General features: G+C 35.8%; 2 protein-coding genes across 3 annotated transcripts; both read left to right on the top strand.

Annotated features, from left to right (window-relative positions):
* Positions 1 to 4,952: 4,952 nt before the first annotated feature.
* On the top strand, positions 4,953 to 6,706 carry LOC123912937. The gene is made up of 3 exons (XM_045963532.1): positions 4,953 to 5,850; positions 5,959 to 6,045; positions 6,127 to 6,706. Exons 1-3 carry the CDS (start codon positions 5,079 to 5,081, stop codon positions 6,609 to 6,611), a joined length of 1,344 nt encoding a protein of 447 aa, XP_045819488.1. The 5' UTR covers positions 4,953 to 5,078; the 3' UTR covers positions 6,612 to 6,706.
* Positions 6,706 to 12,967, top strand: LOC123912936. Of its 2 annotated transcripts, XR_006811488.1 has the most exons (7): positions 6,706 to 7,605; positions 7,703 to 8,926; positions 9,017 to 9,235; positions 9,336 to 10,184; positions 10,276 to 10,856; positions 11,713 to 11,774; positions 12,236 to 12,967. XR_006811488.1 is itself a non-coding variant. In XM_045963531.1 (6 exons), the coding sequence occupies exons 1-5, from the start codon at positions 6,738 to 6,740 to the stop codon at positions 10,851 to 10,853; spliced, it is 3,738 nt and encodes a 1,245-aa protein (XP_045819487.1). In that variant the 5' UTR covers positions 6,706 to 6,737; the 3' UTR covers positions 10,854 to 10,856; positions 11,713 to 11,959. The 2 variants fall into 2 exon arrangements, 1 of the variants encoding a protein (XP_045819487.1); XM_045963531.1 differs by lacking the exon at positions 12,236 to 12,967 and having other exon boundaries at positions 11,713 to 11,959.
* Positions 12,968 to 12,973: the final 6 nt, after the last annotated feature.

Below are 12,973 nucleotides of genomic sequence, written 5' to 3' on the forward strand. Positions count from 1 at the left end.
CACTCTGTATCATGACCTTTTGAATAGGCAAGATGTCATGCTTAATAAGTGTGAAGTCACTCACAAACTCCAAAACTTCTTAGTTTGCTTAAAAGCTTGACTAAGATTCTGATTATCAGCCCTTTTCTCGAGTGACTTGCAGTAGATAACCAAAGACAATTATCGGACCTCAGTATCTGACAATATTTTGCTGCCCTTACATCCACTACTAGTGGAATCAATAGTCATGCATTGCTAGAGCATACTATTAAAGAAAGATCAGAACCTCCACATTCTGATTCACATAGGCAGATAAGCTTCTTCTGACCATACAACTTGAGCACTCCTATGCATAATTCCAAGCACCTTACATGCCCAACTGTCATCCAACACGATTCTGCATAATCTGCAGGTCAGATGTACCAACATCTGGGAGCACATCAGTCCCCTTCTCAGGTACCATAATAATAGATCCTTTATCAAGCTTACACAGGAAAAGCAAAACACACATCTGCACTACCACTTACTTGGATCAGAAATAAAATCACCCAAGAAGTCAACCATAAGTTTCTAGTGTCAAAATAAATCCAACAAGATTCTGCATACTGCTGGTCAGATGTAGCAACATCTGGGACGACATCAGTCCCCTTCTCAAGGAACACACCAAGAGATCCTTTATCAAAGTCACTGGAAGTTGGCTTTTAGGGTTAGAAGCAAAAATAAATTGCTCACAACTTCGTTCAGATCTCTCTTCAACAAACTCATATATGAGTGCCTTTATGAGTGGACTTGAGATCACCCTCAAGTATCGTTGGCATCTCCAACAAGTTAGTTGAACCTCACCAGAGGAGAACAGAGTGTAGCACACTCAAAACCACCAGGAGTTTTCCCATCATATATGTATGCAGCGGAATTCAAACCAGAAAACTCCTCAACAAACTTCAGGCACACCATAATGACCTTTGCACAAACTCCACACTTCAGGTGCAACAGGTTAACATAGGTTTGAAAATAAATCAAACCATACAGAAGCTCAAACATCAAAGCTATACATCGTGCCATGAATAGTCCATCCTCCACTTCTAGGGACCATTCAAACAAATATGAACTTCTTCAAGTCCAAACAACTTTTCAGTATTCCTTACTTGTTCATAACCAGAAAGTATCTTCCCTAGGATCTCACCCAGATACAGAACAGGATGCCTGCTCTGATACCAATTGAAATTCTGGTACACAGTAGACAAGTGTTGTCCACGATGTGCCGACACTTGTCGCAACACTTGTCTTAGCAGTAAGAACAATAAAACAGAGCATTAAAAACATATACTGAAAAGCATAAACGACACACATAATTGTTAACCCAGTTCAGCCTAACAGCCTAATCTGGGGGATACCAATCCAGGAGGAAATTCACTATCAGTAGTATTAATTCGGAGCTAAACTCCCCCGTTTACAACTCCTCACTTAATCCCTACCCAATGACACTTCTACCTAGGAACTCCTAGATATGAGACCTCGTCTCACTCCCCTCAACCTTACAACCAGTAAGGATTTCAATAACAACATAATGGAGACACTCTCCTTGACAAAGATGAAGACACACTTCAATAACATCACCACCTAGCCAACGACTAAGTTCACAATTTGGAGTTGCTTAAAAGCTTCCTCCAAATACAATACTCAACTCATTACCTATAGGTTTCTGAGTGAGGACATAGTGACCATCTCACAACCCGAGTGGTTCACTTTACACCAACTCTCCTAGAGAGTGGCTTAAAGACACGAAACCCTTAAAAGACTACATCTTTGATATTCTATTTTTGCTTCAAGTTTCGGTTAATAATAAGGGTTAGCAGCACCCTTTATATAGCACAGCCTCGTGGGCTTTTCACAATGCTTCAGCTCCAAGAAATCTTCTAGATGCAAAATATATATTTTTACCAAATCTTTCTTTGCATCAAATATTCCTTCCATAAATATATTTGTTGTAAATATATTTTAAAATTAAATCTTCTAATTTTCTTGAAGCACAAAGATTTATTTGAAATAAATCTTTTATATTTTCTGCAGCAATCTTCACAAGATATATTTTTGAAAATAATAGTTCTATTTTTTGAAACACAAAAATATATTTTCCAAAAATATAATTCCTTTGGAAAATAGAACTAGGGTTCAGCTGCCTTCTGAAACACATTGATCACGTGCGCCTTGTTGTATAAGAAACCACGAAATAATTCTTCAAACAGATCTTCAAAAGATTGAGTAGAAAATAATAACATCTAGCTGGCGCGCGCAGAACAGAGTCAGGTGTTGTTCCAAAGTGTAACAACATTTGTCACAACACTTGGGGTCAGCACATTTGTCTCAACACTTGGGGTCAGCACATTTGTCTCAACACTTGGCTAAAATATGTTTTCGCAAAATGTAGCCAATCTACAAAAACCCAACAAAATGTTTCACGGTAAAGTTCGTAAGCAAGACTATAGCGATGTTTATGATAGAATCGCGTCAAAGTTAACTTCTTGGAAAAGCAGATTGCTTAATAAGCCAGGTAGAGTCGTTTTAGCGAATTCAGTAATTTCTTCGTTACCTTCCTACCATATGCAAATCAATTGGTTTCCGCAGGGGGTATGCGATGATTTGGATAAAATAGTCCGAAGATTTATTTGGAAAGGTACCGGTGATAAAGGGATGCATCTGGTTGGCTGGAATAAAATCACTCAGCCTCGTAAGTTGGGGGGGCTAGGAGTGCGCCGTTCTCGTCTCCAAAATGTAGCACTTCTTGGAAAACTCATATGGGAGATTCTCCACTCTCCGAATAAATTATGGGTGAAGTTGATTGATGACAGGTATTTGAAAGGCCAACTTCCTTTTAATGTCAGAATTTATGGAGGATCGGCTGTTTGGAACTCTTTGGTAAAAGCAATGAATATGTTGCGTGACGGCTTTACCCTGAAAATCGGTGATGGTAACTCTAGTTTCTGGTTTGATCCATGGGTATTTAAAGAGAGATTGAGCTCTGTGGTTCCTTATGTAGACATTCATGACACATCCTTGAAGATTCAGGAAGTTTGGACTAATGGTACGTGGAATCTAAACCAACTATATACTAGTATTCCAGATAATGTGAGAAATGCGATTACGTCATTGCAGCCTTGTATTGTTAATGACCTTCCGGACATTTGGACTTGGCATGATTCTAGCTCTGGCATCTACACTGCTAAGGATGCTTATTGCTGGCTTTTGGAGCCCTCTCCTTGTAATAATCTCACCGGTTGGCAATGGATTTGGAGATTACATCTCCCGGCTAATATTCAATTTTTTATATGGCAATTGGTGCATGAATCTATCCCAACGAATGCAATGCTTCACCATCGGCAGGTGTGTACTTCAGACCTTTGTCATCGTTGCTCTTTATCTTCCGAAACAATCGATCATTGTCTGTTTCTCTGTGGTGATTCGGTCGCTATTTGGAATATGTGTGGCTTGCATAGCGTCCCTTCTACTATTCAAGGTGTTGATCGTTTGACATGGTGTAAACTGCTGGGTAAAAGATATGGAAACATTGTCTTTGTTACATTATGGATAGTTTGGTGTGCGAGAAATGACTTCATTTTCAACAACCATCGTGAAAGCACTTACACTAGCGTATCAAAAATTCACGCTATAGTTAATGCTAGCTCTGATGCTTTTAGTTTAATGCCAGCAGTCTCGACGTCTACTTTGAATCAGCGACGAGTGTCGTGGTCTCGACCAGCTGAAGGTTTTGTATGCCTTAATGTGGATGGGAGTTTATTGGGTTCGACTAACGCTGCAGGGTATGGTGGACTGTTACGGAACAGAGAGGGCGAGTATATTTGGGGTTTCTACGGGTCTGCTGCGATGCAGAATATTCTTTTTGCCGAGATTATGGCGATATGGTACGGTTTGAAGCTGTGTTGGGAACGTGGTTTCCGTAAGGTGCTTTGCTGCTCTGATTCGTTACTCTCTATTAATTTAATTAAGGAAGGGGTTACAGCACATCATCGTTTAGCGAATGAGATTTGTTGTATTCGAAAGCTGCTAGCTAATGATTGGGAGGTGATTCTTACTCATACTCTTCGTGAGGGAAATGCGTGTGCTGATGTGTTGGCTAAATTAGGTGCTAACTCTGGCTCGCCATTGGTGAATGTTCCTACTCCTCCTAGAGATCTAGTTAAGCCACTCTGGGAAGATGCTTGGGGTGTAGAGTTTATTAGGGAGTGATCCCTTGTTGGCTTTTTCTTTTTCTTTTTTCTCTTATGTAACCAAAAAATGTCTTCATTAAAATTTAACATTATTTTCTCCAATTATCCACAGTGGAAAAGCTTTTAAAAAAATGTTCTTAAATTTAGTCTAAGGACTGCATTAAGCTTAATTTAAGCAGATTGAGCAAAAATGCAAGACAAGCTTTGCTTAAAAGCAATCCATAACATGCCTAAGAATCTTTGAATCTCTACTCTCTAGGTGTATCTGTAATCCCTCCGTCTAAGTCTCAAGTGTCCATTTGAGTTTTACACATTTATTAAGAAAATAATCAGTTGCCTTGATTTTAAAAATAAAATAAATTTTATTTCTTTAAACACCCTTGTTAATACTAGTAGTTAGTGGAATAGTTAGATTTGTCAAAATACTATCTTTTTTTTTTGGCATAAATCAGATATTCTTTACGAACATTGTATGATCCAAATAAACTAGAAGAGACCGCATCATCTCATATGTGTTCTTAGGTGGTAAATATTGTTCTAAAGGACAAATAATTTGAGAAAAAAAATTATGCAAAAAAAAAAAAAAAAACAATTATAATGGTACAGAGGGAGCATCAGTGTGCATCAATAAAGTCATGCCTTTATGCGTGAGAATCTTATTTGTTGGGAGTGTAGGCCTTTAATAGATGAACTTTATGATAACTTTATGGAAAATGTTATCATCCAACTAAAGGTAAATGTCACAACTCTAACAATTACCTTTCATAAATCATGAATATTGAACCTTGGTTCATTCCATTTGACATCTCTCTATTGCATTAATCACTTAACCATTCAACCAGTTATTAGTTTTACACACTACTTCTCCAAACAATGGATCCTTACCAGAACAACATCAGAAAAAGAAATGAAGTAAAAGCACAAGCACGTTTGAGAAGAAAGACATTCCTGCAAGAAAGGAGGGCAAAGAAACACAAGACAGTGCATCAAAAAAGCAGTGGAAATCAAAATCAAAAAGAGACTCAGCCAAGGTTATTTCAGTTCCCTTCACAGCCAGCAATAACTTCTGAAATGTTGAATAAGCAGAATCACCAATATCAGAATTCACTGAGGAACATTAACTCTAATTCTCAAATCTATACTCAGCCAAGGTTATTTCAAAGCACTTCACAGCCTGCAATAACTTCTGAAATGTTGAACCAGAAGAATCACCACAATCAGAATTCAATTAGGAACACCATCTCAAATTCTCAAATGTATACTCGGCCAAGGTTATTGCAAAGCACTTGGCAGCCTAAAATGTATACTCAGCCAAGGTTATTTGAAAGCACTTCACAGCCTGCAATAACTTCTGAAATGTTGAATCAGAAGAATGACCACAATCAGAATTCAATTAGGAACATCGACTCAAATTCTCAAGTATATACTCAGCCAAATACTAGGCAAGAATCACCATATCATCAGAGGATAAAAACTGTGGCTGGTATTAATTCCTTGTGTGTCAATCTAATGAGCAAGTTTGGAGATATGAATACAAATGTTGCATCATCTTCATCAAACCTTAATTTGCCAACTGCCACAAGTTTGAATACTTCAAGTACAGAAACACATGTGGAGAAAGAAAGTGACTCTGATTCCTCTGAAGGTACTAATAATAACATCATATAACATTAGTACATTATTAATAGAATAGGTGTATGTCTTTACTTCTGCATGCACTGATCCAATGTAAGAAAAAAAAATGATTCTTCAGGTTCAAGTGATGATAGTTGCTCAAGTCCAGATGAAGAAGAACCACATGCAAATTACAAGTTAATGGGTTATGGCATTCTTCCTGAAGGTAGTTTAAAACCATTAATATGAAGTTCACAACAATACAATGGTATAGTTGATATTATTTTGGTGTTATTATTCTTTATAGGTTATTATGATGTTGGTGATCCACTAATTGAATGTGAGTATTGCGGAGCAAAAATGTGGTACCAAGAGAGAATGAACAAAAATAGACATTCTGCAAATCCGAAGTACCAACTGTGTTGCGGAAATGGAAAGGTTCAGCTTCCACTCTTGAAATCACCACCTCCATTTCTTCAACATCTTCTATTTGGTCGTGATTCATCAGTTAGCAAGAATTTCCAGACGCACATCAGAGCTTATAACACAATGTTTGCATTCACTTCATTGGGAGCAAAGCTGGATAACGAATTTAATAATAGTAGAGGGCCACCAACAATCAAAATGCATGGACAATCATGCCATAGAATAGGAAGCTTATTGCCTATGCCAGGACAATCACCAAAATTTGCACAGCTTTACATTTATGATACCGAAAATGAAATACAAAATAGACTTCATGGGTTAAGGTACGCACATGCCTGTTTATCATATAATTTATACTTCATATAACTAGACAGATAAATGTATTCATAAGCTGTATATTGTAACCATTCTTTACAGTTAATCTCTTTTCCTAATCTGATTTATAGGAACAATAACAACCTTGATCCAAATATTGTTTGCAAATTGTCTGAAATGCTTTATCAGCACAATACACATACAAAGTCTTTTCGGATGGTAAGAGAAAGATTGAATCAAGGTAATGTAAACAACTTGAAGCTAAGGTTGATTTCTCAGAGGTATACTGATGGTAGAATATACAATCAACCCTCAGTGTCCGATGTAGCTGCTCTTATTGTTGGTGATGTTGATACTGCTTCAAAAAGAGACTTAGTAATAGAGACTCAATGTGGCAAACTTCAAAGAATAGATGAATTTCATGCAAGCTATCTGGCCTACCAATATCCCTTAATTTTTCCTTATGGCGAGGATGGCTATCGACGCGACGTGCCTCATAGTGATAAGGGAAGTTCTAAGGGCAGAAAGAGGAATTGGCTGACTATAAGAGAATGGTTTGCTTTTAGAATTCAATCTAGAACAGAGGAAGCACAAACTTTATTATGTTCAAGAAGACTATACCAACAATTCCTAGTTGATGGATTCACTATGTTGGAGTCTGAAAGATTCAACTGGCTGAGGCAAAATCAGTCAAAACTACGAGTCTCTAAATATCGTAGTCTGAATGAAACTGATCACCATATTCAAACTCAAGGGTCAACCAAAGGAAAGAGAGTAATATTACCTGCATCACATGTGGGAAGCCGTAGATACATGGATCAATTATATTTTGATGGAATGGCAATTTGTAGCTATGTTGGTTTTCCTGATCTTTTCATTACATTTACCTGTAATCCCAACTGGCCAGAAATTCAAAGAGTGCTAGGACCGATAAATTTGAAAGCATATGATCGTCCTGATATAATAACAAGGGTGTTTAAAATGAAATTGGATGAGCTCCTTTCAGATTTGACCAAGAAAAATGTGCTTGGGAAAGTTCTTGCATGTAAGTTTGTTTTTGTTAATGCACACAAAATACTATATAATATTACTTTATCTACAAGCATTTAACATTTATATCAACTAACAAACTTTACTTTCAGATATATACACCATTGAGTTTCAAAAGAGGGGATTGCCACATGCACACATACTTATATTTCTGCATCCATCTAGCAAGTTCCCCACTCCTGATGATATTGACAAGATCATTTTAGCAGAGATACCAAGTCAGGAACATGAGAAAGAGTTATATAATTTGGTTAAAAATTACATGATCCATGGCCCATGTGGCGTATCTCATGAATCACCACCTTGCATCAAAAATGGGAAGTGCTCAAAATATTATCCTAAGCAGTACCAAAACTCAACATTTGTCGACAAATATGGTTATCCGGTGTATAGACGAAGGGACAACGGTCGCACAATTGTCAAGAATGGTGTCTCATTCAGTAACAAAGATATTGTACCATACAATCCTATGTTGCTAATGAAGTACCAAGCACATATCAATATGGAATGGTGTAACCAAAGTTGGTCAATAAAGTACTTATTCAAGCACATAAATAAAGGTTATGATAGGATAACAGCTGTTATTGCTCCAACACAAGACAAAGATTCAACTCAAAGTGGTGGTAACATTGATGAGATCAAACAATACTTGGATTGTAGGTATGTGTCACCAAATGAGGCATGTTGGAGAATTTTTTCATTTCCAATACATGGTCGGAACCCAGCAGTTGAAAGGTTGCACTTTCATATTCCAGGTGACCAGCTAGTCTACTTTAACGATTATGAGCACATTGACGATGTCCTGTTGAAGCCAAGTGTCACTGAATCAATGTTTACATCTTGGATGCAAGCAAACAAGATTTATCCCGAAGCCAAAAATTTGACTTATGGCCAGTTTGTTTCTAAATTTGTATATGTTAGGACAAAAAGGTCATGGAAACCACGTAAGACAGGTTATACTATTGGGAGGCTAATTTGGGTTCCTCCAAGTACTGGAGAGCTTTTTTATTTAAGAATGCTGCTTACTATTGTAAAAGGACCTGGCAGCTATGAAGATATTAAAACTGTTGCCAATATCCAATATGAAACTTTCAGAGAAGCATGTTTTGCAATGGGTCTCCTTGAAGATGATAGAGACTATATAGAGACCATAAAAGAGGCAAATGAATGGGGTCCTGGAAAGTACTTAAGGAAGTTATTTATCATTATGCTCTTATCATGTACCCTTAATAGACCAGACTATTTGTGGAATCAAACTTGGACGTTGTTGTCTGATGGGATACTTAATGAACAAAGGAAATTGGTTGCCAATCAAGGTATGGTTTAGTAACCTTATTTTATATGTCAAACAATTTTATGTACTTCATAATCAATACTTGTTGAATATGGGTTTATCTTATTTTTAGACTTGCAACTTTCTTATGAAGAGATACAAAATTTATCTTTGCTTGAGATTGAGAAACATCTGCAAACAAACCGGAGAAGTCTGAAGCAATATCCAACAATGCCATATCCAAAAGGTTACATCACAGGTCAATTCGGGAATAAACTAATATATGAGGAGCTTGACTATGATCAAGCTATTCAACAACAACAATTCCAACAATTATTCAGTTCTCTTACAGGTTATCTAATTTACGATTACTTTACTAACAACCATTCACTATATGAATTCTCTAATCATTATGTGTCAAGTTTTAAAAATTGAATCTGACTTCTTTATAGATGAGCAAAGAGGAATATTTGAAACAATTATGCAAGCAGTCAACAACCAGAAGGGAGGAGTATTTTTCCTAAATGGTTATAGTGGAACCGGAAAAACTTTCATGTGGAGAACTTTAGCATCAGCCATACGTTCTCAACGTCATATTGTGTTGACCGTGGCATCAAGTGGAATAGCATCACTTTTATTACCGGGAGGAAGAACAGCACATTCAAAGTTTAGAATTCCTATTCCTGCATTTGATTACTCGATTTGCGGTATAGAAAAAGGAAGTAAAATTGCAGAGCTGCTGAAACTAACAAAACTCATAATATGGGATGAAGCTCCAATGACCCATAAATTTTGTTTTGAGGCACTGGACAAAACTCTCAAAGACATAATGAGTTCGAGCACTTCAATATTTGGAGGAAAAGTTATAGTTTTTGGGGGTGACTTTAGACAAATTCTACCAGTCATTCCAAGAGGAAGTCGTTCTGACATTGTCCATGCAACAATTAATGCATCATATATTTGGGATCATTGTCAAGTGTTAACTCTAACAAAAAATATGCGTTTGCATACTGGGTCACAAAGTTCCGATACAGCAGAACTCAATGAGTTCTCACAATGGATTTTAAACATTGGCGATGGGAAGATTTCTGAGCCAAATGATGGTTATGCTGAGATAGATATTCCAAGTGAATTATTGATCACCAATTTTGATGATCCTATCGATGCAATTGTGAAAAGTACATATCCGAATTTAATTGAAAATTATAAGAATGAAGATTTTTTGCAATCTAGGGCAATTTTAGCATCAAAAATTGAAGTAGTTGATCAAATAAATGAATATGTCCTGAAACTGATTCCAGGTACTACTTGATTCACAATGTTTACTTAATTTTCAACCTTCTTTGTTCAAGATTTATTATGTTAATTGAAATATATTACGCTACAATATAGGTGAGGAAATGGAGTATTTAAGTTCAAATTCTATAGATCGGTCGGAAGCTCATACCAATGAAGCATTTGAAGTACTTACCCCTGAGTTTATGAGCTCTCTAACAGCTTCAGGGCTTCCTAATCATAAAATTAAACTCAAGGTTGGTACTCCAATAATGCTTTTAAGAAATTTAGACCAATCAGAAGGATTATGTAATGGAACTAGACTCATTGTCACAAGGCTAGCAAATCATGTGCTCGAAGCAAAGATCATTGCTGGGAAGGATAACGGACGCGTTGTCTACATTCCACAGATATCTATCTTTTTGAATGAATCACCATGGCCATTCAAGCTTATTAGGAAACAATTTCCTATAATTGTCTCATATGCTATGACAATTAATAAAGCACAAGGTCAATCTCTCGACTATGTTGGGCTATACTTGCCTAGACCGGTGTTTAGCCATGGCCAGCTATATGTGGCGATTTCCAGAGTTACGAGAAAACAAGGTCTCAAGATCTTGATCCATGATAATGAAAGACAACCACTAAACGTTACCACCAACGTGGTTTTCAAAGAGGTCTTCCAAAATCTTTAATTAGTAAGTTTTTCAACATTCATATTCAATTTACTGTTAACATATAGTACCATCATAACTACATACAATAAATTTGCTGTGTAATTTTCTACACTTGCCAAGCAACTTTCGTGAAAATTTATGGACATAACATATTTTTTGACTAACTTTTTTCGTTACAAATATACAGTATTTTAATTATTAAAATTTATTTCATTATAACCAAGTCGTAGGTTATAATGAAATAACTCTTAAGGCGAGGATTGCCTCTACTTTATAAACACATATTCAGGCCATCTCGCATCCGATGCGGACTACTTAACAATAACTATTTACAATAATTTTTCTGAATAATATTTTACTCTTACCATGCAACTATGGTGCAAATTTATGGACATAACATATTATTTGACTACTTTTTTCATTATAATAAATTTAAATTTATTTCATTATAAGGAACACATACACCTTCTTAATGTTTGTGCTTCATCTCATCATATAAAAAATTCTAGAGGCCCAGATAGTATTGTGCATCCTGTCTGAATTATAGTCAAGAATACTATTTACAACCTGCATGACTATCTTAATTCAATGCTAACAAACACTACAAACTCAATCCCATATAGACAATTCCAGCCCCTTTTTTGGAAAATGACTAACATGCTTGAATCAGTATTATGTCCATATGATATCAATGACACCATTTGACTCTCCAATTAAAAGCATATATGATATTATATACGTACCTTGCCCATTAAAGACACCATTTAGATTACTACTTGTAAATCATACACACATCTCCTTCCCATTTCAAGATGTAAAAGAACTATTTTCCTTCTGACAACTTCCTTCTAATTAAATGTTTTCCCTATCGAAACAGTTCGCAGGGTACTCAAAAGGATAGAAAAGAGGTGGTTTGCAACAATCCATGCCAACAATGTGGTTTGTTTACTTAAAAATGTTACTTTTATTGGATTGTAACAATTTATATCTGTGTTAAAATAGATATGTTTTCAGGTTGATTGTATTAAAGTACATTTTCTTAATTCTATGTCATATGGTTCAAGGATTTATTATAAAACCGGCTTGAGATTTCTTGGTCCCTTAATATAAGCCGTTTTTCAAAATATTACACATTAATAATTTATTTACAAAGATGCTCCTATTTAACTTACGATTGGAAAATGTCAAGTTCTTTTTCTCTTTTATGATGTCAATAATTGTAAGGGTAATTATCGAAAAGTAACCATTTATTGTTACAACTACTTTTCTTAATACTGTGAATTTTGTGTCTTATTATAATAAGGGATATTTAACATATAGAAGACATATATCAGACAGGTTAGATAATTTTCACAGTTTCAGTTTAACAAAAATGGATTTTTTTTTTCTTCCAAAAATAGGGGTTCTCCCCTGACAATTTTGGAGCTAAGGAGATGCTGGGAGTATTTCAAAAATAGGGTTCAATTGCGGAAGTTGTCATTCTGTCAAAAGGAGATAAGTGTGGGAAACAATTTGGGTCTCATGGCTCAGAGTTTTTAGGTACTGGTAAATGCTTGGTCCACTGAGTTCTTTTCTTTCTTAGTGGCTTCTTATGGAAACTACATGTGCGTGGATGATAATACATTGAAGAAAAATACCATGGGTGTAGCAAAGGTTATGATCAGGATGAGGGGCCGCACTTTTATTGACTCAAAGGTGAATATTAACATTAATAGGGATAGGGATGTTTAGTCCATTAGTGGAGGCTACTGCAACATTTTTCGTGGGCCAAAACAAAGCTGGCGAAATTTACCAAGCCATTGCTATGTAGTGTTGATGTAATCTTTGTTTCTTTAACTTCTGAATCTGAATATATATATTTTAGCGCCGGCTTCAAGTGTTGATGTTGATGTAACCTATGTCTCTTTAAATTCCGAATCTGAATGTATATATTTTATTATGTGTTTGCTTTTATAGAAGAAATATTTTCTAATTTTATTTTTCACCCTGAGTTTCAAATGAAAGACATTAACAATCAAAACATCAATCCATTGATGAAAAATATATATCAAAGTAATAAATGGAAAGTGACGTACTATTAAAAAGAGGGAATTTTAAAGTAAGTAATAAATTATACTAAGTAAACATATAACAAAAAG

This window comes from Trifolium pratense, linkage group LG3 (genome assembly GCF_020283565.1).
Source record: "Trifolium pratense cultivar HEN17-A07 linkage group LG3, ARS_RC_1.1, whole genome shotgun sequence".
NCBI classification, from domain to species: Eukaryota; Viridiplantae; Streptophyta; class Magnoliopsida; order Fabales; family Fabaceae; genus Trifolium; species Trifolium pratense.

Excerpts from the sequence above, each read along its gene's own strand:
- LOC123912937 (XM_045963532.1), top strand. The coding sequence starts at position 5,079 with ATGGATCCTTACCAGAACAACATCAGAAAAAGAAATGAAGTAAAAGCA. Across the intron at positions 5,851-5,958 it reads TGACTCTGATTCCTCTGAAG|GTTCAAGTGATGATAGTTGC; the intron begins GTACTAATAATA and ends ATGATTCTTCAG. Across the intron at positions 6,046-6,126 it reads TTATGGCATTCTTCCTGAAG|GTTATTATGATGTTGGTGAT; the intron begins GTAGTTTAAAAC and ends TATTCTTTATAG.
- LOC123912936 (XM_045963531.1), top strand. The coding sequence starts at position 6,738 with ATGCTTTATCAGCACAATACACATACAAAGTCTTTTCGGATGGTAAGA. Across the intron at positions 7,606-7,702 it reads GCTTGGGAAAGTTCTTGCAT|ATATATACACCATTGAGTTT; the intron begins GTAAGTTTGTTT and ends CTTTACTTTCAG. Across the intron at positions 8,927-9,016 it reads GAAATTGGTTGCCAATCAAG|ACTTGCAACTTTCTTATGAA; the intron begins GTATGGTTTAGT and ends TCTTATTTTTAG.